General features: G+C 50.0%; 1 protein-coding gene and 1 pseudogene across 1 annotated transcript in view; both read right to left on the bottom strand.

The window, feature by feature from the left end:
* LOC103346511 (glutamate receptor ionotropic, NMDA 2A) overlaps positions 1-5,234 on the bottom strand; it is a 184,126-nt gene extending 178,892 nt beyond the window's left edge. The window contains exon 1 of the mRNA XM_089321437.1: positions 3,442-5,234. Within this exon, the coding sequence (XP_089177563.1) occupies positions 3,442-3,471 (30 nt within the window). The 5' untranslated portion in view covers positions 3,472-5,234. The remainder of the gene's footprint in view (positions 1-3,441) is intronic.
* A 9,750-nt stretch (positions 5,235-14,984) lies between these two features.
* On the bottom strand, positions 14,985-17,613 carry LOC149120443 (proline-rich nuclear receptor coactivator 1 pseudogene; annotated as a pseudogene).
* Positions 17,614-26,187: the final 8,574 nt, after the last annotated feature.

The raw sequence follows: 26,187 nt of genomic DNA, 5'->3' as shown, positions 1-26,187 counted from the left end.
TACAGTGTTCCATTCTTTGTGTCAACAAACACTTCCTCTATGCCCTCACACACGTGATCACTGTGGGGCCATCTCCTGACTATCCTGAGAAACAATGACACAGGCAGCCACACACCCTATCTCTTAGCTAACTGAGGATGTCATCCCACGCCTGAGGGAAAAACAGCTTCCCCAAGAGCCTGGGGTTGCTGGTAGGAGATAACATAAAAAGCTGTCTTTTAGTCATTATTCTTTGACTCACAGGTTATTTAAAAGTGTTGTTTATTGTGTTAACAATGGAAAATTTTCCAGAAATCTTTGTCATTCAATTATAGCTCTCATATATTCCTTGAAGCACTAAGTAAATCCTTTCAAATTTATTAAAACTTCCTTTATGACCTAAAGAATTACATCCATATATATTTTCTGAGTGCTTTCAAAACATGTGTGATCTGTTATTGATTTCAGTGTTCTACATATGTGTATTAAGTCAACTAGTTTGTGATGTCTTTAAGACTGTTTCCATACCAACTTTTATCTGCTTGCTCTACTGATTACTGAGATAAGAATAATGAAATCTCCCATTCCAGTTATGGATTTTTTTCAGATAAACCTTGCAGTTCTATCAACTTTTGCTTCAGCATCTTGAAGCTGTGTTACTAGGTCTATAAATACTTAGACTGATGTCTTACTGATGGATCAAAGCATTTATCATCATGAATTGACTTTCTTTATCATTGAAAATATCCCATGATCCTAAAAGTACTCCATGATCTGTGTTGCTAATGTAGGTAGTCCAGTTTTGTAGATGACTAATGTGTATCTCTTTCTCCATATTTCAATTTTCAAGCTATTATATTCAAACTGAATTTCACTTAGGGAGCCTATACTTGGGTCTTGTTTTTTGATTCAATGTTATAATCTCTCTGCCTTGTAATTGAGTTCCTTATACCATTTACATTTAATGTAATTAATGAAATAGCTAAGCTTAAATTAATCTCCTAGTTAGGTGTTTTCTATCTGTTCTATGTTCTATTTTTCCTCTTTATCTGCCTACTTTTGGATCAGTTTCTTTTCCATGATTCCATTTTATTTCTTTTACGGGTTAATTATACCCCCATTTATTTACCTTTAGTGACTTCTTTAGGTTTCATTGTATATATTTTAAATTTATCACATTTATCTTCAAGTTATATTGCACCATGCCAAATGGTGTATTTCCATTTCACTCTCCCTACAGTTGTACTACAGTTGCCACACATTTAACTTTAAAAAGCTATAAACTGTATGCTACATGTTTAGTATTTTTGCTGTAAAAAACTCATTTATCTTTTAAAGTGACTAAACAGTTTAAAAATCTGTATACATGGCCGGCGCCGCGGCTCACTAGGCTAATCCTCCGCCTAGCAGCGCCAGCACACCGGGTTCTAGTCCCGGTCGGGGCGCCGGATTCTGTCCCGGTTGCCCTTCTTCCAGGCCAGCTCTCTGCTGTGGCCAGGGAGTGCAGTGGAGGATGGCCCAAGTGCTTGGGCCCTGCACCCCAGGGGAGACCAGGAAAAGCACCTGGCTCCTGGCTCCTGCCATCGGATCAGCGCGGTGCGCCGGCCACAGCGCGCCGGCCGCGGCGGCCATTGGAGGGTGAACCAACGGCAAAGGAAGACCTTTCTCTCTCTCTCTCTCTCTCACTGTCCACTCTGCCTGTCAAAAAAAAAATCTGTATACATTTAACCATGTAGCTTTCAATTCTCATGTTTTCATCTTTTGTGTTGATTCAAATACCCACTTAGTAACATTGTCTTTCTCCCTAAAGGACTTTTTCTAATATTTCTGGTAGTGTGGATCTGCTGGTGATGAATTATTTCTGTGATCCTATGTCTAGAATCTTTATTTCACTCTCACACTGGAAACATACGTTCACTGTGCAAAGAATTCTATGCTGACACTCTTTATCTTTCAGTACTTCAAAGAGTTTCTCCGTTCTCTTGTAGCATATGTTGTTTCTAATGATAAAACTACTGTCAATCTTTTCTTTTAAAAGATTTATGCATTTCTTTGAAAGGCAGAGTTGCAGAGATATAGAAGCAGAGAGAGAGGGGGGTCTTCGATCCACTAGTACACCTCCCAAAATTGACACAATGGCTGGAGCTGGGGCAACCCAAAGCCAGGAGCCAGTAATTTTTCTGGGTCTCCCAAGGTGGGGATTTTACCTTAAAACGCTAGAACATAAAAGTAAATCTTAAGAAAGTGGAAGGAGGAAAAATATACAAATGATATAAATCCAAAGGAATAGAAAATATCACAACAGAAATTCAGTGAGACCAAAATACTATTCTTGAACACTCAGTGACATGGACAAAATGTTTATCCGCAGGAAACAAGGGAAAAAAGGGAACAGACTCAACTGACTTCACAACAGAAACGACAGAGAAGACACTATTACCTACCTTACCAAAATAATCATCAGAAAACACTATGGAAAAGCCAAGGCACAAGGATTTGGTCAATGTCGATACAGTGTGGACTGATTCTCAGAAAGACACAAACCACTAAAACTGAATACAGTAAAACAAGAAACCCTAAATACACTCATAATTTGAAAAGAGACTGCAGTAGTGGGAAACAAACACACATGAAGAAAACTCCAGGAACAGACGGCTCCACTGGTGAAAACTCCCATTTAATGGATAATTAAAATCCGTTCTTTGCACACCCTTCCAAAAAGGAGATGAAGAGGAAAAACTTTCCTTTTTATTCCATCAGACTAGCGTTATCCCAACATCCAAAACAAGCACACATCATAAAGAAAATGGCACACAAATATCCATCATGAATGTGTCACATGCCTCAATAAAATATTACCAAATGCCATCCAGGAGCACAAACAAAGCTTAGCACACTGTGTGCAACTGAGAGTTACTCCGGGAATGCAAGGATGGCTACCATACCAAAGCAATATATCCCAGAACAGAATCCACATGGGAAAAGCCACAAAGTATCCCGATAGACACAGAAAACCTATTTCACAAAACCTTCATTACTTTTGCGGTATTAAAAAAATAAAATCATCAAATTAAGAACAGATGGTACACCTGGGCCTGACAACGGTCTTTCATAAAAAACCCACAGAGTACTAACAGCACACCAAAAGCGAGTAACCGGAAACTGTCCTCCTAGACCAGGACACAAACACACATTCTCGCTCTCGTTCCTCCCAACAACACTCTCAGAGGTCTAGAACAGGGCGGCTGGGCCCTCAAAAAGCAAACAGACGGGAACGTGGGGCAGTTCCGGGAGGAGATGGAGCCACCTCTGCTCTCACACAGCTGCTCGCACCCTGGAGACCCTTCCAGACCGTCTGTACAGCACAACTGCGACTCCACCTGAGCCTTCGGGACCAAGAGCAACAGGCACGCCGGCACCCAATACCCCAGCGGGAAGCCACAACAGCCACGAGTCACTCACCTCCAAGGGGGCCCGGTCTGCTGGCGGCATAGAGGTCTGCCAAGGCCGTTGCTTCCGGAAGGGGCTGAAGAAGACAACCGCGCCTGGGAAATAGTGCTGCAGCCTCAGACATGCAGCCTCTCCTGATCCTGGCCTGACCTTGGGGCCGCTGGGTCTCCCTCAGTCTTGGCCAGCAGCGTCGAGCACGGCTCCTCACAACTTGTGCAGGCTCTTGGGCAGCAGCGGACGCGGTGCTGACTCCCACAAGAGCGCTGGCGGGCAGTCGGGGTATGCATGCATGCGTGTGCACTTCCGGGTCAAAGTGCAGGACGCAGGCGCAGTCCCCACTGGCCGTCGCCATGGCGCCACGGGACACATCTGCACCCTGCCGCATCCAGCATCCTTCTGATGCCCCAGGCCCACTTCAGTCAGCTTCTTCTGCTCCGGGTGTGACTCAGCCAAGGCGGTGCTCGGCCAAAGCTAGAAGCCCAAAGCTCAAACCCGGTCTCTGCATGAGTGTCAGCCACCCATGGAGCGCATTCACAGGAAGCTGGGTCAGAAGAAGAGGAGCCTGAACTCAAACCAGAAACTCCAGTGTGGGATGCAGGCATCCCACTGCGCCGGATGGCTGCAATGTCCATCTGTTAACCAACGTCTCCCTCAACACTCACTCATGTATCCATTTCACACACAGATCTACTTCCATCTGAAAAGGAAAGGGCCAGGGAAAAAAGAAACAAAAAGAACATTTGGCTTTCTCCAACACACGTTCTCTATGAACACATTCTCTACCCTGCCCCAGACGTTATCTCCCAGGATCTCTGTGGACAGGAGGGCCCTGCAGGGACAGCGATCCCAACAAGGAAATCTTCTCCAGCCACCAGAGTCACCTTCCCTGCCTCTAGCCCCTGCTCCTCTAGCAGCCAGGTTCAGCCCGTTGTGGAAAAAGCCCAGCTGTGTGAGTCACTACAGCCATCCCAAGGGGCCTGCACAAAATCCAGAGTACAGCTGGAAACAGCTGTCATGAGATCAACTGCCACTGGGAGGGATGGCAGAAAAAAAGGATGAATTCATCATTTATTACCACATGAGCCCCTCTGGCCTCAGAAAAGCTGGTTTTCATTTTCTCTCTCCAACAAAAAGAGTCTTTTCCCATCTTACTTAGGATTCTTCTAATGAGCAAAGCAGCACGTGACTCACCATGGAAGACTCCCTCAGACTAGAATCCAATGGGGGACACACACACCCCCCCCAGGCATCTCCTGAAACACAGGAGAAATGAAACTCCATCAGGAGAGGAAAGAATTATCAGGAAGAAGCTATAAATGCAGATACCTCTGACTTGAATAAACTCTTAAAGAAAAAAAAAAAACAGCACCAGGAAACATGAGGCAGCTGAGATCCAGCAGAGAGAGGTCCAGGGCAGAGGTTCCTCTCTGGTTCCTACGTGCCCATGACATCAGGAACACTCTGCAATTAAGGAAGACACGTACAGGGTGTTTCTGTGCACAACTAGAAGGCACTCAGCCTCCGGACTTCTAAGTCCTCCTCCCACGGGTCTCCTCACCCATCAACCTGAGAGGTCCTGAAGAAAACAGGGCTGAGGCCTGGTCCAGGTGCGGAACTGACATGAAGAGCAGATGCTTCTCCTCAACAGAAACGTCTGTGTCTGATGGGGATGAGAAGACGGCTCTCCCGGCACTTGGTGCAAAGCAGCCTTGATTTCATGGCTCTGGCAGCAGGAGACACAGGGAAATCAGCGCATTCTCCTCGGCTGCATGACACCCAAATGTCCATCAAGTCCCAGGGTCACACCTCAAATGATGCCATCAACACACCCCCGGGTGCTCAGCCATGGGGTCTTTCAGTCAGCTCCAACATTGACACTGAGGCAGCAGTCCCCCCCCCTTCAGCTATCCAGCCAACCACACAAGGGAGAGGAGGAACGGCTGCTAGGGAGAGGTCTAGAGGTATTTGCTACACTCACCCACCGCCAGGGACAGACACCCCATTCCTCAGGCAGAGCACTGTGATTCCAAAGAGCTCCACACGCTCCCTCCTCCTGAGTGTCGTATTCTCACAGCAGAATTGTGTTTATTTCTCCACAAGTATGAAGCAGTTTCTATGACATCCTGCTGCAAGACCTCGAGGCCGCTGTGGAGCCTGTGTGAGCGGGAAGGAAGTGAGGCAGGCAGGGAGTGGAGAGGAAAGTCTGAGGCAGCTTTGGGGCCAGAGGAGAGCTTCCCTTCACCTCTCAGGTTTAAGATTACACAATTAATGGGAATTTCATTTAAAAAGAATGCAATCATTATTAAAACTTTTCCAGTTGCCTCAGCTGTCATTATTTCTCATTTCTAAGTGTAAAACAAAAATCTAGAATTTTACAATGTATTCTCTTTTTTCACCAGCAAGATATCAAGGTAATACCTTATACCACATTTTTTTTTTTTGACAGGCAGAGTGGACAGTGAGAGAGAGAGAGAGAGAGAGAGAAAGGTCTTCCTTTCCAGTTGGTTCACCCTCCAATGGCCACCGCGGCCGGTGCGCTGCTGCCGGCACACCGTGCTGATCCGATGGCAGGAGCCAGGTGTTTCTCCTGGTCTCCCATGGGGTGCAGGGCCCAAGGACTTGGGTAATCCTCCACTACACTCCTGGGCCATAGCGGAAAGCTGAGACAAAATGCAGCGACCCGACCGGGACTAGAACCCGGTGTGCCGGCGCCGCAAGGCAGAGGATTAACCTAGTGAGCCATGGCAGCAGCCACCTTATGCCATATTTTACACCATCAACATTCAGTTAGTTGGGTTCAACTGCTTTACCAGCTCCCCAACTAAGTCAAAGCCAGGGCCCTGTCCCGGGCACCCTAGGCGTGACCCTGTTCCTTGCCCGGCTCCCCAGCTTCAGCAGGCAGGGCGAGGGCCCCACCCTGGGCACCCCAGATGCAACCCGGCTCCCCCGCGCCTGGGGCCCCAGGCCTTGCAAGCCCTCTAAGTGCCCTGCAATGGCCACCACAGTGGGGACCCCGCCACCTGTCCGGGTCCCAAGCCCCTGCTGGCATCCCAGATGAAGCCATGCCCCCGCCGGGGGCCCCAGCCCCTGCAGCACAGCGAAGGCCCGCAGCCACAGCGAGGGCCCCGCCCTGGGCAACCCAGATGCAACCACGCTCCCCACCCGCATCCCAGCCCCTGCAGGCACCGGGAGATTCCCGCTCTGGGCAACCCAGAGGCGACCCGCACCCTACCCGGGTATCCTGGGAGGGCTCCGCAGGCACAGTGAGGGCAGTTGCAGCAAGGGCCCACCTACCTCCCGGGTCAAAAGCCCCTGCAAGCATGGCGAGGGACCCGCCCTGGGCACCCCGGACGCAAACCCGCCCCCGGCCCGGCAGGTACAGCAAGGGACGCTCAGGCACGGGGAGGGCCCCGCCCTAGGCACCTCACACGCGACCATGTATCCCGCCCGGATCCCCCACCCCTGCAGGCAAGGCGAAACCCGTCCTGAGCACCCCAGACTCGACCACCACTCACCTGGGTCCCAAGTCCCTGCAGGAATGGCGAGAGCCCCGCCCTGGCCACCCCTGAAGGGACCCCGCCTCCTACCTGCGTCCCCACACCTGCAGGCAGGGCGAAGGCCCCGCTCTAGGCACCCAGACACAACCCCGCCCCCTGCCCAGGACCCTAGCCCCTACAGGCATGGCGAGGACCCTCAGGCACAGCAAGGGCCCTCCCCGGGAATGCCAGACGCGACCACGCCCCCCGCCCAGATCCCAGTCCCTGCAGGCATGGGGAGAGCTCCGCCCTGGGCACCCCAGGAACAACACACCCCCGCCTGGGTCCCAAACCCCTGCAGACCAGGCGAGAGCCCCGCCCTGGCCACCCAAGACACGACCCCGCCCGGATCCCAAGTCCCTGCAGACACAGCGAGACTCCTGCCCTGGGCACCCCAGACGGGACCCCGCCCCACCCGCCCGGGTCCCCAGCCCCTGCAGGCACAGTGAGAGCCCTCCCTGGGCACCCCAGACGGGACCCCGCCCTGTCTGCCCGGGTCCCCAGCCCCTGCGGCACATGGGGACCCAAGTCGCCTCCTCCTCCCGCCCGGATCCCCAACCCCGGCAGGCAAGATGAGAGCCCTCCCTGGGCACCCCAGACGGGACCCCGCCCCCAGCCCGGGTTCCCAGCACTACAGGCTCGGCGAGGGCCCTGTTCTGGGCACCCCAAAGGCGACCCCACCCCGCCTAGGTCCAGAGCCCCTGCAGGAACTCTGAGGACCCCGCGGGTACAGGGAGGGCAGGCGTGCCAATAGCCACGCCCTGGGCATCCCAGGCGCTGCACCGCTCTCCCCCACCCGGGGCCCCAGGACCTGCAGGCACCCCAGAGGCGACCCACCCCCGCCCGAGCACAAACCCCTGCAGGCATGGAAAGAGCCCCGCCCTGGACACGCTAAACTCGGCCCCAGCACCCACCTGGATCCCAAGCCCCAGCATGCTGGCCTAGAGGCCTGCCCTGGGCTACCCAGACGTGACCCCGCCCCCTGCTTGGGCCCCCACTGCTGTAGGCAGGGCGAGGGCCCCGCAGGCACAGCGAGGGCGGGCACAGTGGGGTCCCGGCCCTGGGCACCCAAGATGTGACCCCGCCCTGCCCGCCCGCCCAGGTCCCCAGCCCCTGAGGCACAGCCAGGGCCCCGCCCTGGGCACCTCAGATGCGACCACGCCCACCTCCCGGATCCCCAGCCCCTGCAGGCACTGTGAGAGCCCCGCCCTGGGCACCCTACACTCGGCCCCAGCACCCACCTGGGTCCCAAGCCCTAGCACACTGGCCCAAGAGGCCTGCCCTGGGCACCCCAGACGTGACCCCGCCCCCTGCCCGGGCCCCCACACCTGCAGGCAGGGCGAGGGCCCCGCAGGCAAAGCAAGAGCGGGCGCAGTAGAGTCCCGGCCCTGGGACCCCAGATGATACCTACCCCCAGTCCGGATCTCCAGCCCCTGCAGGCACAGCGAGAGCACCGCGTTGTTCACCCTACACTCGGCCCCAGCACACACCTGCGTCCCAAGCACCAGCATGTTGACTGAGAGGCCTGCCCTGGGCACCCCAGACGGGACCCCGCCCCGTCCGCCCGGGTCCCCAGGCCCTAAGGCACAGGGAGGGACCCACCTTGGGAATCCAAGACACGACCCCGCCCCAGTCCCTGAGGCAAAGCGAGGGCCCTGCCCCGGGCACCCTAGATGCGACCCTGTCCCTTGCCCGGGTCCCCAGCTGCTGCAGGCAGGGCGAGAACCCCACCTGGGCACCCCAGATGCAACCCGGCTCCCCCGCGCCTGGGGCTCCACGCCTTGCAAGCACTGTAAGTGCCCTGCAGTGGGCACCACAGTTGGGACCCCACCACCTGCCTGGTTCACAAGCCCCTGCTGGCACCCCAGACGAGGCCGTGTCCCCCTCCCGGAGCTACAGCCTTTGCAGCACAGGAGGGCCTGCAGCCACAGCGAGGGCCCCGTCCTGAGCAACCCAGATGCAACCAGATGCGATCACGCCCCCTACCCGCATCCCTGCCCCTGCAGGCACAGCATAATTCCCGCTCTGGGCACCCCAGTGGTGACCCACACCCTACCCCGTTCTCCACCCCTGCAGGCAGTCGGAGGGCTCTACAGGCACAGTGAGGGCAGTTGTAGCAAGGGCCCTACCCTGAAGCACCCCAGATCCGACCACGCCCCTGATCTAATTCCAGCCAATACAGGTACAGGGAGAGCCCCGCCCTGGGCACCCCGGAGGTGACCCTTCCACCTGCCCGGGCCACCGCTGCAGGAGGCAGGGCGAGGGCCCCACGGGTAAAGCAAGGGCGGGAGCAGCTGGGTCCCCACCTGGGCACCCAAGATGTGACCACGCACCCCCCCGGGGTCCCAGCCCCTATAGGCACAGCAAGGGATGCTCAGGCACTGTGATAGCTCCGCCCTGGGCACCCCACACGCAACCACGTCCCCCGTACGGATCCCCCACCCTGCAGGCAAGGCAAAACCCGTCCCGAGTACCCCAGACTCGACCACCACTGGCCTGGGTCCCAAGTCACTGCAGGAATGCAGAGACCCCGCCCTGGCCACCCCTGAAGGGACCCCGCCTCCTACCCGGGTCCCCACACCTGCAGGCAGGGCGAAGGCCCCACCGTGGGCACCCAGACGCAACCCCGCCCCGTTCCCAGGACCCCAGTCCCTACAGGCTTGGCCAGGACTCTCAGGTATAGCAAGGGCCCCACCCTGGGCATTCCAGAGGCTATTTCCCCCCCGCCCGGATCTCCAGCCCCTGCAGGCATGCGAGAGCCCCTCCCTGGGCCCCCCAGACACTCGCTACCTCCTCCGCCCAAGTGCCAAGCCCCTGCAGGAATGGCGACAGCCCTACCTTGGCCAGGACAGATGGGACCCCACCTCCTATGCGGGTCCTGACCCCTACAGGCAGGCTGAAGGCCCAGTACTGGTCACCCCAGACACTACCTCCCCACCACCCGGGTGCCAAGCCCCTGAAAGAATGGTGAGAATACCGCCCTGGCCACCCTAGACGGGATCCCGCTTCTTACCCAGGTCCCCAGGCCCTACAGGCATGGTGAGGGACCCTCAGGCACAGCGAGGGATGCGCCCAGGGCATTCCAGACATGACCACGCCTCCCACCCAGATTCCCAGCCTGTGCAGGCACAGAAAGAGCCCTCCTTGGGCACCCCAGATGGGACCCCGCCCCGCCCACCCAAGTCCCTAGCCCCTAAGTCACAGCTTGGGCCCCACACCCCAGACGCAACCCCGCCGGGATCCACAGCCCCTGCAGGCCCTGTGAGAGCCCTCCCTGGGCACCCCATATGGAACCCGCCCCGTGTCCAGGACCCAGCACCTACAAGCATGGCGAGGAACCCCAGGCATAACGAGGGATCCGCCCTGGGCAGACATGACCCAGCCCCCTGCCTGGGTCCCCAGCCCCTGCAGTCATGGTGAGGGCATGGAAAGCCATGACATGGTGGCAAAAAACAATCTAAATGAAGGATCCTGGTGAACAACACCCCAGCAGAAGGATCAGGCCATCAAGGAGAGAGGCGCCTTTCTCTGAAGGGAGGAAGGAACCTCCACTGTGATATGGCCTTGACTAAACAAATTCAGAGTTGCTGAACTCAAGGGGCTTCCATAGCCTAGACAGCTCATAGCAAGAGTCTCGGGTGATTGCTGACATCATAAATAAGAGTGCCAATTGTTAAATCAACAACGGGAGTCACTGGGTTCATGCTCCCCACACAGGATCTCTGTCCTTAATATGTTTAACTATGAAACTCAAACACAACACTACTAGTCGAACAATACCCTATACCTGGTTCGGTTGTGTGAGTGCAACCTGTTGAAATCCCTGCTTAGTATATACTAAGTTGATCTTCAACATATGAAGGTAATTGAAAATGAAATGTGATGAAGGGCGGGATGGGAGAGGGAGTGGGAGAGGGGAGGGCCACGGGAGGGAGGGAGGTCAGGGGGGAAGCCTCAACAATACAAAAGATGCATTTTATATTCTACTTAAAACTATTGGTTGAACTCTGTAATTAATACACAATCACTCTTAGGTGCTTAATTAATGCTATAACTAGTACTCAAATAGTATTTTACACTTTGTGTTTCTGTGTGGGAGCAAAATGTGGAAATCTTTACTTAACATACGCTAAATTGATCTTCTGTATATAAAGATAATTGAAAATTAATCATGATGTGAAGGGGAAGGGTAGAGGGAGTGGGAGAGGGGAGCGTTGTGGGTGGGAGGGAAGATACGGTGGGGAGGAGGCTATTGTGATCCTTAAGCTGTACTTTGGAAATTTATGCTCATTAAATAAAAAATAAAAAAAGAATATTATGTGATAAATATTGGAAAAAAAAGAAAAACACACAAAGGCAATTATCAAACCTGGATGATTTAAAAGACTCTATGCTTACAAATGCAGTGTGTCAAAAAGACACAAAAGTATACATAATCAGACTTCATAACATCAGGGGAGAAAAAAATTAGAAACAGTAAGAGGAAAACAGAGATCATTCACAGAGGTGACTAAAATAGTCCTTTTAACAACTGGTATGGTGCTGTAAAACAGACATAAAATCAATCATGCCAAAAGCAATTATCTGAGCTAGAGTTGGATCCTTAGGTAAAATCTAGTTAATGGACCAAGATGAATAAAACATAATCAAAAATAAACACAGAGATTTGATTACCAACAGGAGCTTTCTAAACCTACATGTCAAGAATAAATGTTTTTCTACAGTAAAGAAAATGAAATAAGATGATACATGATATGCATCAAACTATGATTTACATTGAAGTAAAGAATTATCAAATAATTGCACTTTATTTTAATCTGATAAAGTATCATTTTACTCTTAAAACTGTACATATGAAATAATGAAATGTTCCTCTTACAGAAATAAAAAAAAATCTTATGCTACTGAATAATTTAACTGCATTAGAACATATTTTCAAGAAAAATATCCCATCACAATATTAGTAAACATTAATGGCTCTTACATTGTGTGCTTTTCAGAATACTGATTATTCTTTTATCAGAACTGAGCAGCACCACAGGACTAACTGTAGCACAAGCATTAAATACTAACTTCCAGATACTCAGACTTTGTTGTATGTCCACCACACATGGACTGAGATAGACAGGATGATGAGGTTAAGGTGGTAGGTGACCACAAAGGCACTCACCAGCAGCAGGATGGTCTGGGTGGCCTTTTACTCTGGGAAGGCTGCTGGGCAGAGGAGACTCATGCTGCCCAGGTGCTGGGACCTCCTCTGAAGTCTGCACAAAAGAATCACCATGTGCACACTTGAAAGCAGCATGACTCCTACAAGTAAGGCATTCTTGGATGTGGATACTGTCATATTGGAATATAACCTCTTAATCATTTAATATATAATATTAAAGTACAGCTTAATTTCTCTCTATAAGAACAAGCATGTTATACCCAGGGACAAAGAACTGGTTTTCAGGCTTGAGCTATGAATACAAGATAGCATGCATTGCTTACACAAATTTGTGGTACATCTACATAATGTAAGTCATCCTACCCTCTTGGCACTGCTCATCAAGTAAATAGCAATTCTAACTTTCTGCCCATACTGCCTACCACACAAAAAGTTAAAAGTCTTCACTCTCCTTGTGGGAGCCAGTTAAGACCTAAAATACCTCCAGTAGCACCTTTCTCATGAATTTGACCTGAAGAATCATGTGCAAGTATGTACCCATTTAAGAATTATTTTTCTTTTAATATCTAAATATTGCCCAATTACTCAGAAAGGTTTTCCACTTTGAGACAAACTTTTGGTTTGCATAAGTGAAACCTTATAGAAAGTATATTTTAGAATTTCTGAGTTGGAAACATACTGAGAATGAAGTTTGAACTGCCATGCTGATCTTCAAGCAAGCCTCTAAAATCTCCACCCACTGTTTCGGCATCAGCTATACTTTTTTTAGTGTAAGTACCACCATTCAAGATTAATGTAATAAAACAAAGTAGGTATCATTGCCTTCTACTGAAAACTGCATGAATTATTAATTCAAATAATACTTCATGAAAAAGTTTACATATAAAAATATACTCAGTCGGGCCGGCGCCGCGGCTCACTAGGCTAATCCTCCGCCTAGCGGCGCCGGCACACCGGGTTCTAGTCCCGGTCGGGGCGCCGGATTCTGTCCCGGTTGCCCCTCTTCCAGGCCAGCCCTCTGCTGTGGCCAGGGAGTGCAGTGGAGGATGGCCCAGGTGCTTGGGCCCTGCACCCCATGGGAGACCAGGAAAAGCACCTGGCTCCTGGCTCCTGCCATCGGGTCAGCGCGGTGCGCCGGCCGCAGCGCGCCAGCCGCGGCGGCCATTGGAGGGTGAACCAACGGCAAAGGAAGACCTTTCTCTCTGTCTCTCTCTCTCACTGTCCACTCTGCCTGTCAAAAAAAAAAAAAAAAAAAAAAAAAAAAAAACAAAAAAAAAAAAAAACAAAAATATACTCAGTCATAAACTAACCAGTTTTTCTTTACACTACCATTTCCACTTGTTTTTTTTTTTTTTTTGACAGGCAGAGTGGACAGTGAGAGAGAGAGAGAGAGAGAGAGAGAGAGAAAGGTCTTCCTTTGCCGTTGGTTCACCCTCCAATGGCCGCCATGGCTGGCGCGCTGCGGCCAGCGCACCGCACTGATCCGATGGCAGGAGCCAGGTGCTTCTCCTGGTCTCCCATGGGGTGCAGGGCCCAAGCACTTGGGCCATCCTCCACTGCACTCCCTGGCCACAGCAGAGAGCTGGCCTGGAAGAGGGGCAACTGAGACAGAATCCGGCGCCCCGACCGGGACTAGAACCCGGTGTGCCGGCGCCGCTAGGCGGAGGATTAGCCTAGTGAGCCACGGCGCCGGCCTACCATTTCCACTTGTGAGATGGGCAATTCCTCCTCGGAGATGTAGAAATATTAAATTGTTGCTCTAAATTTTGTAGAGGAAGGATCATTAGTACAAGATCAAAGACAGAGCCATCAAATGGGAAGTTAAAAATGCAGTCGTGCAAAATCATCTCATGGTCACACACAGAACAGTCAGACACAAAAAGTCAAGACTAGTTTAAAGGGGGAAAGGCAAATTATTATTACTTTAAAATTTAATTATATGGCCAGCGCCGTGGCTCACTAGGCTAATCCTCCGCCTTGCGGCGCCGGCACACCGGGTTCTAGTCCCGGTCGGGGCGCCGGATTCTGTCCCGGTTGCCCCTCTTCCAGGCCAGCTCTCTGCTGTGGCCAGGGAGTGCAGTGGAGGATGGCCCAAGTGCTTGGCCTCTGCACCCCATGGGAGACCAGGATAAGTACCTGGCTCCTGCCATCAGATCAGCGCGGTGCGCCAGCCGCAGCACGCTGGCCGTGGCGGCCATTGGAGGGTGAACCAACGGCAAAGGAAGACCTTTCTCTCTGTCTCTCTCTCTCACTGTCCACTCTGCCTGTCAAAAAATAAAAAAAAATTTTAATTATAACCAATTTTGTTGGCATTAAAATTAGAGGCATCTTAAATTTGAATAATGCATATGTACCAAAAACAAGAAATTAAATTTGGTAGAAATAGGGAGAGGAGTTTTTCCAGTAATTATAGATTGGAAGGTTGAAATCAATTTAAATAAAGACAGACTCCATTGTTTACAATGATTGTGCCACAGACTTAATCTTCAGTAGTGCATTGGTAAACTATTCACGTTTAGATCTTCACCTTGAGATCTGACAGCTGCTTCTTGGTAAACTCTCAGTACCTTGGGCAAATAAACTGGTCTTCCATGTGCTTTAGCACCCTTAAAATTTTTCCATTATCTATAGAAAATATATATTATAACATATAATATTATATATGTGCATATATATACACAATGACCTGCCATGTGGGCAGGGCAAAATACATACTTTCATAACAGAACTATAATGTACTTCTCAAGTATGAATAATATATACATAATATATGGTATACAGTATTTACAAAATACAAAATATAATGCAAGCTGTTTATATATAGCTTTTTAAACTCATCTTTTGTACTCTTACACTGCAACAAGGCAGCTTTCCAGATCTGCACCAACTTCCAAGAGTCCAGGGCGTTGGGAAAAACTATGTTTTACATATGTATTGAAATCTGAAATCTTAAGTTTGAATTTCAGCAGTGTTTTCAAGTGCACAGCCATCAGCTCCCCATTTTGGTTGGAATTTTCAACAGAGCTTCCCATCCAGTGACTAGGAGGCTCTGGAAGAACAGTAGGAGATGGTGGGTTACTAAATTTCATGCCAGCATAATTCTACTTTTTGGCTCACTTCAGTTAGAAATGCTGATTTCTTCAAATGCATGTTTTTAATATTCTCTGTATTTTTAAAAGGCTTTTTTTCCTGCTTCTGAATTCTATCAGATGAAACAGAGTCCTGATGTAAGTTACTTTCATTTCTGTTTTTGTAGGAGTGATCTTGGTTACTGGCAACTTAGGTTTGCTTTTCTGTTTATTTTTGGTTGTTCACTCACGTGTATACCATTAACAAGCTGGCAGTGGGAAAGGGTAACTTTCTCTGATTTTCCCATCTTTGATTTTTTTTTTGACAGGCAGAGTGGACAGTGAGAGAGAGAGACAGAGAGAAAGGTCTTCCTTTGCCGTTGGTTCACCCTCCAATGGCCGCCACGGCCGGCGCGCTGCGGCCGGTGCACTGTGCTGATCCGATGGCAGGAGCCAGGTACTATTCCTGGTCTCCCATGGGGTGCAGGGCCCAAGCACTTGGGCTTTCCTCCAATGCACTCCCTGGGCAGCAGAGAGCTGGCCTGGAAGAGGGGCAACCGGGACAGAATCCGGCACCCTGACCGGGACTAGAACGCTGTGTGCCAGCGCTGCAAGGCGGAGGATTAGCCTATTGAGCTGCAGCGCCGGCCCCATCTTTGATTTTAAAACCTCTTTTCTGAGCAGCAGTTGGCCAGGTGCTGCGGGTCACAGTGGCCCAGGGACCAGGTTCGCTCCCTCAGTTGGCTTGCCGTCCCAGGCGTCAGGCACAAGACAGTGGCCCTGCCTGGGACCTCCTGCGCCCTGCTCTGTTCTGCCACCCAGCTGGGCCACCCTCCAGCCTCTGTCGGTGCTGCGATACTGGTGGAAGCGGCCGGACAGCTGACCAGCTAGGCTGACCCATACCTTGTTTCACCACTTCTTCTGCACTGCCTGAAGGATGCCTCCCCCATCATGGGGTGAAGGTGCCTCCCCCATTGCAGGGCTGCAGTTAGGCAGAGCTACTGGAGCGCGAGGTTTGGGGATCACACAGGAGCTGTCTCTCCCTAGGAAGTGAGGGAGGAAGAGGGTCGGGGACAGCACCCGGGAGTCCGGGATCCAGGGTAAAGGCGGCGGAGCTGTGGTCACCATCAGGAGGGTCCTGGAGTAACCGCTAGCAGAAAAGCCAAGTGGCGCAACCAGGCCACCCGGGATGAAGGGCTCCCGCTGCTGGACAGAGACAAAGGTCAGAGTGCTAGGAAGCAAGTGGCTCAGCAAGAAGAGGAAGAAGAGGGGGAGGAAGTGAAGCCAGTGTGATTCCAGGGTGACGGTGGTGGCTTCTGCTGCGAGAGCCAGAAATAAGTGCAGACCACGGGGACGGTGGCAGAGCAGCAACAGTGATTCATGTCTGACCACAAAGGAATAAGATTCTTCTGTTTGGATAATTCCACAAAAAACATGGCCTGTAACCAACACACTGTGAAATGGACAACAGATCTTGAAGAAATCAGAAGTTAAGTCTAAAACTATCTTGAAACAAACAATATTGGAGACACAAAATCTCAAATCTTAGAAACACAGCAAAAGCAATAATAACAAATGTATAGTAAGAAGCAACTAGATTTTTAAAGGCAAAATTTTCAAATAAACAACCTAACAAAGCATCTCAAAAATCCTGAAAAGAACAAAACCAAAATTGGTAAAAGAACAGAAATATCCATGATAGAAAAGTAACAAATGAAATAGTCTAAAAAATACAAATGTCCAGTGAAATGAAGAATTGTTTTCTTGCAAATATCAAGAAACACAACAAACTTGTGGCTGGAATGACCAAGATAAGAAAAGAAGAATGCAGGCCAGCGCGGGCATGGGGTGTCTGGGACTGTGGGCCTGGTGGAGATGAACCCTGCAGCATGGGGTGGGGTCTGGGCCTGCTCAATGCCAGGCTGTGCCCCCGCCTTCCTGACCCACTCTGACACCTTCTCTGAGCCTCATCCAACCCACAAATGGGGCCTGCCAGCGGGAGAGAGAGGACAAGACCCAGGCGAGGGCTCCCCAGCAGGATGGGGAGGAAGCGGCTGGGTATGGGTCCCTTCATTCCTTCATTTGATCATTCGTCCATCCTTTCCTGGAGCTCCCTGGGGTCAGTCACCAAGGCCATCACAGCCCCTGCCTTCGCGGGTCAGATGCCAAGTGCTGAGGGGGAGGCCAGGATGGGGGAGGGGGTGGGGGGATGCGACTCCCAGCAGACTGAGGTGGGTATGGAGGAGCTGGGCTGGGAGGGCCGTTCCTGGGGTCTGGTGACCAGGTGAGGGGGCGGCTGTCGAGAGCTGCTAGTTGGGGTGGCAGTGGTGTCTGACACCTGCTTTAGGGAGCTCTTTCTGGACGCTGGAAGTCGAGGTGGAGGCGGGAAGCCACGTGAGTCACAGAGCATGGTGGTTCGTGCTGCGGCCAGGTTGGTGGCTGGCGTGGCCAGGGTCCAGGGCTGACTCAGTGTAGCTGAGGCTGGGGTGTGTTGAGGGGTAGCAGCTGCCTCTGCTATGGGCCCCACTCTTTCCAGGCCCTGCCCTGGAGGGGGCGCCCATCACCTGGCCACATGTGGGGCAGGTGCTCGGCTGCCCAGAGGCCTTTGGTTTCAAACCAGGAGAGCAGACAGCTGGCTGGGCATGGCCTCACCCTGTGCCCTGCTGGAGGAAATCAGAGACGAGTGCAGCCCCCAGCCCAGCTCCTCTTGGTCAGGGCCCAGGGACAGCAAGGGCAGGGGGCAGGGGAATGACTGCGGCCCTGAGACCTCGGGACTGCTCCCATGGGGCCTGGACGGGGTGAGGGTTTACAGGTCTGGATGGACCCTGAGGAAGCTGTGAAATCAGTGGGCTTGGCAGAGACAGAGGTGGGGAGATGAGGGCCTAGGACATGCCTGGCTGAGCCCAGCCAACCCCTCCTGGAAGGCCCAGGAACTTGGCCACAGCGGGGGAGCAGAGACCTGGCCATCAGGGGAATGAGGAATGTTCTTGGCTTCCTCTGGGCCTGTTGCACTGTGTCTTGTTTTCTGGGAAACAAATGCAGGGTTCCAAGCCCCTTCCCACATACGTGGAGGCTGGCACATGTCAGCAGGCTCTCCTGAAGGTCACAGAATCCCCTGTGGCAACCCCATCCCCTGGTGCCCCCACAGGCAACCTTGAACATGACCTAGGCCTGGCGCTCCCCTGTCTTGTGGCTCCTCCTGCTGCTGGCTCAGGCCCGGTGGGAGGTGGAGTGGTGGCTGCCACTCCCACGTCCTGAGCTGATGGAGCCCCCTGGTCCCACCCTGAGTGGCCTCTCAGGAGTTCTTCATGCCCACAGCTGGCCCAAGGGTCCTACCCAGGATCCTCTGGGCCTCCTGGTCTGCCACTGTCTGCCTTACTTTCCCTGGACTTCTGACCCCTACCCGGCCTTGGGTCTCCCAGCTGGGCTTGAAGCCCTTAGTGACCCCTTAACCCTAGCCCTGCCCTTCCCCCAGCTCAGCTCCAAGCCAAAAGTCCTTCACTCCATGACCATGCCCGCCTCTGCCCCACGGCCTTGCCTGCCTCTCCTCTGACGCGGTCTCTCCTGCCCCGTGGTCCTTGCCCTCCACAGCACAACCTGCCCAGACCCCTTGGAGCTTCCTTCCAGCCGGGGGTCGCCTCTGTGCCTGCCTGGGGGACAGAGAGCCCAAGTGCTGACGCCACCTCCAGGAACCCCTGGGCCCTCAATGGAGTGGCCAAGCACAGGAGAGCCTGGGGCGAGGGAAGGATAGCACAGCACAGCCCGAGACCACCGCCCACTCATGGCTGACCAGTGGCCAGCTGCTCCTATGTTCACCACAGTGGGAGGGCCTGATCCAGGGTGGTCCTGGAAACCCGGAGCAGGTGAGGCTCCCCTGACCCTCTCCTCGTGACCTGCTCTGCCCTGGAGACCCCAGCTGGGAATGGGCTGTTGATGCCCAGTCTTCCTGAAGCCTGGGGGTCTCCTGGCCTCCCTGAGTGTTAACAGCTCAGCCCCATGAATGCCTATGGCTCCGGGGGCTTCCGGCTGCCTGCCATCCCCAGAAGGCAGCAACTCTGAGGCCAAGGAGGTGGGGCAGCGGGCCGAGGGCTGAGGGCCGAGGGCGACTGCAGCATGTGATGCCACAGGGTGGCCACGCATGGTTTCTGTCCGGGCCCACAGAACGCCCAGTGCCAGGGCGACCTGTGTGACCCCAGGACTGCCTCACTGACTGATGCTGGCACAGAGGAGGAAGAGACACAAGGAGTGCTCTTTCTGTTCGGTTTTTCCACAGACCCCCAGACTGTGCTAAAATAAACCCCTTCTCTGAAAAAAAAAGAATGCAAAAAAATAATATCAGAGATACAAAAGTATCTCGTAAAACTGATACCACAGAAAAACAAAGGATTACTAGGAACTACCATAAATAACTATAGAACATGGAAAACCTAAGATAAATAAATACATTTATTTATATATATTATATATAATATTATATATTATATATACATATATATATGTGATATATATACATATATGTATATATACATATATTATACATATATCAAAATTGTACCATGAACAAATGGAATACTGGAGTGCACCAATGACTAGTAATAAAATTGAATCAGTAAATGAAATTTCTCAATGAATAAAAACCTAGGACTAGATGGTTTTGCTGCTGAATTCCACTAAAATTTTAGTGAATCGTCTTCTCAAACTTTTCCAAAAAGCAAGAATCCCCCTAAATCCATCTGAAGAGGTAATGTTACCCTAATACCAAAACCAGATAGGGAAACAACCACCAAAAAGAAAACTATAAACCAACGTGCAGAAATCTAAACAAGATATTAGCAAATAGAGTACAACAGCACATTAAATTCTCATCCACCATGATCATGGAAAATTTTTCCAAGTAATGCAAAGATTATTCAACATATTAAATTCAGTAAGTGTAATGCATCACAATAAAAGAATGAAAAATGAAAATCTTTTATAATCATTTCAATGGATGCAGAAAAAGCATCTGATAGTATTCTACCCCATTCATTATCCAAATCTCAAAGAAATTAAGCATGAGAGGATCATAGATCAATATAATAAATGCTAAACAAGTCTTGACATACCACAATAGATATCATGCTAAATTGGAATACATTGAAGGTATCTTTTTTTTTTTTTTTTTTGACAGGCAGAGTGGACAGTGAGAGAGAGAGACAGAGAGAAAGGTCTTCCTTTGCCGTTGGATCACCCTCCAATGGCTGCCGCTGCAGCCGGCGCACCGCGCTGATCCGATGGCAGGAGCCAGGATCCAGGTGCTTTTCCTGGTCTCCCATGGGGTGCAGGGCCCAAGCACCTGGGCCATCCTCCACTGCACTCCCTGGCCATAGCAGAGAGCTGGCCTGGAAGAGGGGCAACCGGGACAGAATCCGGCGCCCCAACCGGGACTAGAACCCGGTGTGCCGGCGCCGCAAGGCAGAGGATTAGCCTATTGAGCCACGGCGCCGGCTGAAGGTATCTTTTTTAACTATCTAGCACAAAAGAAGAATATATACTCTCATTGCTCTTATAAATGTAGTGGAAATCTTAGCCAGAGAAATTAGGAAAAAATAAAAAAAGAGTTAAAAGACTGTATTAGTAGCAAAGAAATAATTCAAAATTTCCCTGTTTGCAGATGACATGTTTCTGTCTATAGAAAGACCTAGAAACTCTACCAACAGACTAATGCCAATAACAAATTTGTTGATAAATCATAGAGGAAGTGGAGCTGCTGAGACTGGCACTGGCCCTCACATAGGAGATGCCAGAGATGCAAGAAGCAGCTTAAACCCATGCTGTGCCACAAATGGCCAGCCCCAGCAATTTTATTTAAAAATCAAACATACCAGAAGAGAAAACACCAGAAGCCAGCAGACACAGCAGATATGTATTTCTCTAACTTTTGATTCTGTTTTAGAAATAGGCAGTGTGAACAGTACTGTAACACAAACATGCTTCTTCCTAGAGGCCGTGGACAGGACCATGGCCAGGCTGCCGGATAAAGGCCAGTGGGAGAACAAGCATTGTGGAGCAAGGAGGGGGACAGTGGAGGATGGTCACAGTGTAAGCACACAATAGTTTTCCAGAAATAGATCATGATTTGAAGAGAATCTATGAAGTACCTGAAAAACAATTCAAAACAGTGATCCTAAGGAAACTCAGTGAGATGCAAGAGCACATTGACAGTTAAAATAAATGAGAAAAACAATGCACATTGTGAATAAGAAAAACAACACAAATGAAGAAATCACTGGGGGCTGGCATTGTGGCGGAGTGAGTAAAGTTGTTGCTTGTAATGCTGGAATCACATATGGGTGCAAGTTTGCTTCCCAGCGGCCCTACTTCCTATCCAGAAAACTACTAATTGAGAAAATATTCATGTTACAGTAATACCCGAAAGAAAAGTAGGAAAGGGGCACCCATCTGGGTGCCAGCTCGAGTTCTGACTGCTCCACTTCCAATCCAGCTCTCTGCTATGGCCTGGGAAAGCACTAGAAGATGGACCCCTGCATCCACGGAGGAAGCTCCTGGCTTCTGGATTGGAGGGGCCCAGCCTTGGCTGTTTTTGGAGAGTGAACCAAGAGATTAAAGGTGACACACACCTCTCCCCCCTCCCTTTGCCTCTGCCTCTCTGTAACTCTGACATTCAAGCACATACATAAGGGGCTGGCGCCGTGGCTCACTTGGTTAATCCTCCACCTGTGGTGACAGTATCCCATATGGGCACCAGGTTCTAGTCCCAGTTTCTCCTCTTCCAGTCCAGCTCTCTGCCGTGGCCTGGGAAGGCAGTGGAGGATGGCTCAGGTGCTTGGGCCCCTGAACCCACATGTGAGACCAGGAGGAGGCACCTGGCTCCTGGCTTTGGATCGGCGTAGCACCATCCATGGTGGCCATTTGGGGGGTGAACCAACAGAAGGAAGATTTTCTTCTTGTATCTCTCTCTCACTGTCTAACTCTATCTGTCAAATAACTAACTTAACTAACTAAAAACAAATACATACATAAATCTTAAAAAAAAACTGTTGAGAAATATATTATGATGAAATTGTCAACTTAAGGATAAGGAGAGTATCCATAAGCAGAGAAAAGTCTCAAGTTACACACACAAGAAAACCATTGGACACACAGCAGATGTCTCAGCAGATGTCATAGAGACCAGAAGAGAAAAAGATGAAAAAAAAATCAAATACTTGAAAGAAAATATTTCCAACCAGGTCTATTACATCCAGTGAAACAATGCCTTGGAAGTGAAAGAGAAAGTTTTTCCCAGAGGAGAAAACCCTGAAAAAATTCACCACTGGACCAGTACTACAAGAAATCCTAAATGGACTCCTACATTAGAAATAACCATCATGAAAATATACAAGAGAACTAAATTCACTAATAGATATACAAAATAAGAAAAAGAGGATTCAACCTTATAAAACAAGACTACCAATATACTAAATAATAAAAATAATAGAGGCAGAGATTGAGAAATAAAGCAATCACTAATCAATTGACAAAATGGCAGGACTTTTTTTTTAAACATTTATTTGGACAGGCAGAGTGGACAGTGAGAGAGAGAGACAGAGAGAAAGGTCTTCCTTTACCATTGGTTCACCCCCCCCAGTGGCTGCTGCGGATGGCGCGCTGCAGCCAGTGCACCGCCCTGATCCAAAGCCAGGAGCCAGGTGCCTCTCCTGGTCTCCCATGCGGGTGCTGGGCCCAAGCACCTAGACCATCCTCCACTGCACTCCCGGGCCACAGCAGAGAGCTGGCCTGGAAGAGGGGCAAACGGGACGGAATCCAGCGCCCCGACCGGGACTAGAATCCAGTGTGATGGCGCTGCAGGCGGAGGATTAGCCTATTGAGCTGCGGCGCTGGCCAGGACTTACTTTTTATCTATCAATATTTAGCTTGGATATTAATGATTAAAATTCTCCAGTCAAAAGAAAAAGTTTGGTCAAGTAACTTTTTAAAAAGTATGACCCGCGGGCGCCATGGTTCACTAGGCTAATCCTCCGCCTTGCGGTGCCAGCACACTGGGTTCTAGTCCTGGTCGGGGCGCCGGATTCTGTCCCAGTTGCCCCTCTTCCAGGCCAGCTCTCTGCTGTGGCCAGGGAGTACAGTGGAGGATGGCCCAAGTGCTTGGGCCCTGCACCCCATGGGAGACCATGATGAGTACCTGGCTCCTGCCATCGGATCAGCGCAGTACGCTGGCTGCAGCGCACTGGCTGCAGCGCGCTGGCCGCGGCGGCCATTGGAGGGTGAACCAACTGCAAAGGAAGACCTTTCTCTCTGTCTCTTTCTCTCACTGTCCACTCTGCCTGTCAAAAAATAAAAAAATAAAAATAAAAAAATAAAAAGTATGACCCAACTTTATATTCCTACAAGAAACTTACTTCACAGGTAAAGTTACACAAAGACAGAAACTGAGTAATGAGAAAAAGATTTAAGATACAAGTAGAAAACACAAACTGTAATAGCTATACTCATATCAGACAAAAGACTTTACATCAGTATCTGTAAAACAGATACAAAGGACATTATATATTGACAAGAGACCCAATTCAGCAAGAAGACAAAACAGTCTTAAAAATACATACACCTAACACAGTAGCATCCAAATATATCAAGCAAATATTATTTTAACAAAAGAAACAGACTCCACTGCAGCACAGTGGGGGACTTTAACTGTTAACAATGGACAGAATATCTTGGCAGAACATCAATGAAGATCAAAAAGAGTTAAAACATACCATACAGCAAATGATCCTAATGATCCTATTAAACAGCTGCACATTCTTCTCACCAAATCATGGAACACTTTCCAGGACAGACCATATATTAGACAAATCTAGTATCAATAAAGTTTAAAAATTGAAATCATACCATGACTGTTCTCTAACAAGGCAGGAAAAAAACTGGAAATCAACAAAAATCAAAGAAAATATACAAATATATGGAAATTGAACAACATACTCCTAAATGTCCCATGGGTCACTGAAGAAATTCAAAAGCAAATGAAAAGGACAAGAGCAGAAGTAAATCAAATTGCAAATTTTTGAAAGTATAAAATAAACAAGAATACAAAAAATTGTTTAAAAAATTAAATAAGAACTTTAAAATTGACAAAGCAAAAGGGAGAAAAAATACAACGGATGCCACAGGAATACAAATGTTGGCAAGAAAGTGAATTGTCCAAGTATACTGTAACAAATTAGAAATCTTGAAGAAATGCATAAACTGGATTCACACTCCCTATCAAGAATAAATGAAGCCGGTGCCATGGCTCACTAGGCTAATCCTCCGCCTTGCAGCGCCAGCACACTGGGTTCTAGTTCCGGTCAGGGCGCCAGATTCTGTCCTGGTTGCCCCTCTTCCAGGCCAGCTCTCTGCTGTGGCCAGGGAGTGCAGTGGAGGATGGCCCAAGTGCTTGGGCCCTGCACCCCAATGGAGACCAGCATAAGTACCTGGCTCCTGCCATCAGATCAGCGCGGTGTGCCGGCCACAGCGTGCCGGTCGCAGCGGCCACTGGAGGGTGAACCAATGGCAAAGGAAGACTGCTGGAAGAGGACACAGGGCTGCCAGGCCCCCACAGAAGCAGACCTATGGCCACTGGATGGGCGGGAGGGACAAGGGCACAACTGTGCTTTCCCAACTCCAGGGCAGCCATGGGGCCTGGGGACTATGTAAATGGATTAGTCCAACATGGGCGCACTCAACACCTGTGTATTGAACGCCTACTGAGCATCAGCCCTCCTGGAATCCGTTCCAATGACCCTGTGAGGTAGAATCTATCATTGCCCCATTGTAACAGAAGAGGAACATGAGGCTTGGAAACTCATCTTTCCACGACATCTCCCGCAGATACCAAACTCTTAACCACCTGGAAATGTGGTGTGTTCCTCAGTTTCATGGCACAAGTTCAAGGACAGAAACAATCAAGAAAGAAAAGCAATGTAAGTGCCCCGAAGTGAAAGAGAACTTGGCACCATCACGGACCTGAGAGGCCAGCATGGATGGGGCAGAGGAGGAAGCTGCATAAGGTCAGATTCAGAGAGGTCCCATGAGGACACTCCTGCTGGTGCCTTGGGACTCATTCTGCCCCACCAGCCTCACTTCTCTGCTCACAAGGACTCACTCCCCAATTACGCAACACAGGCAGCATCATGCTGTGTCACCAGGGGCAAGTCACTCAGCCTCTCTGAGCCCCAACTTCTGCATGTGAAAATGAGAATAACGTGTATGGAGCAAAAGCCCCACTGTGAAAAAGTGATTGCCTGTGGCATTCACCAAAGTAGAACCCAGAGAGGTTGACCCGCCTTTCATTTCCAAAATGAATTCCAAGATTATCAGGTCACAGGGAGGTGGGGGGGTTCACAAAGACAAATAACAAATCATAGGAAACAGTGAGCAAAAATTAGTCAGTGAAAAATTGACCTATAAATGCTTTTCAGGGCCCCCAACCCCTGGGTCCCGCCTCAGGATACAATAAGCTCTGTCCCTTGCAGCCAACTGCAGCATGGACCAGCAGATGGCAGACCTCTCTCTCTCCCTCTCTCTCTCTCTCCTCTCTCTCTCTCTCTCTGTGTGTGTAAATCCTAATTTCAAATAAATAAAAAAATATCTTTTAAAAAAGGCATTTTTTTATTCAAAAAGGAAAACATACCAATAAATAAAATAATACATCAAGGGCATTACAAGAGTTTATTTAGAATTTGATTTTATATGCATTACCTAACCTATTAACACAGAATTTGAAAAAAAGTTTAACTTGGTCTTAGAAGAAAAAATTTTGGTGCCCATTCATTCTCTTTTTCTTTACAAACATTCTGTGTGGTATTATCTCTGACTTGCGCATGAGGTAATCTTAGTAATATATTTTTTTCAGACACTTATGTACCCACTCACACAAGGACTTGAAACACCTGTGATCTACAGAGTTCTCCACAGAACACAGGTCTACTTCCTAGTCACCACC

Source organism: Oryctolagus cuniculus, chromosome 19, assembly GCF_051225735.1.
Source record: "Oryctolagus cuniculus isolate XC-2025 breed Fujian yellow rabbit chromosome 19, ASM5122573v1, whole genome shotgun sequence".
Lineage (NCBI taxonomy): Eukaryota > Metazoa > Chordata > Mammalia > Lagomorpha > Leporidae > Oryctolagus > Oryctolagus cuniculus.
Note: the sequence above shows the minus strand (reverse complement) of the source record. Positions and strands in the feature narration are given on the sequence as shown.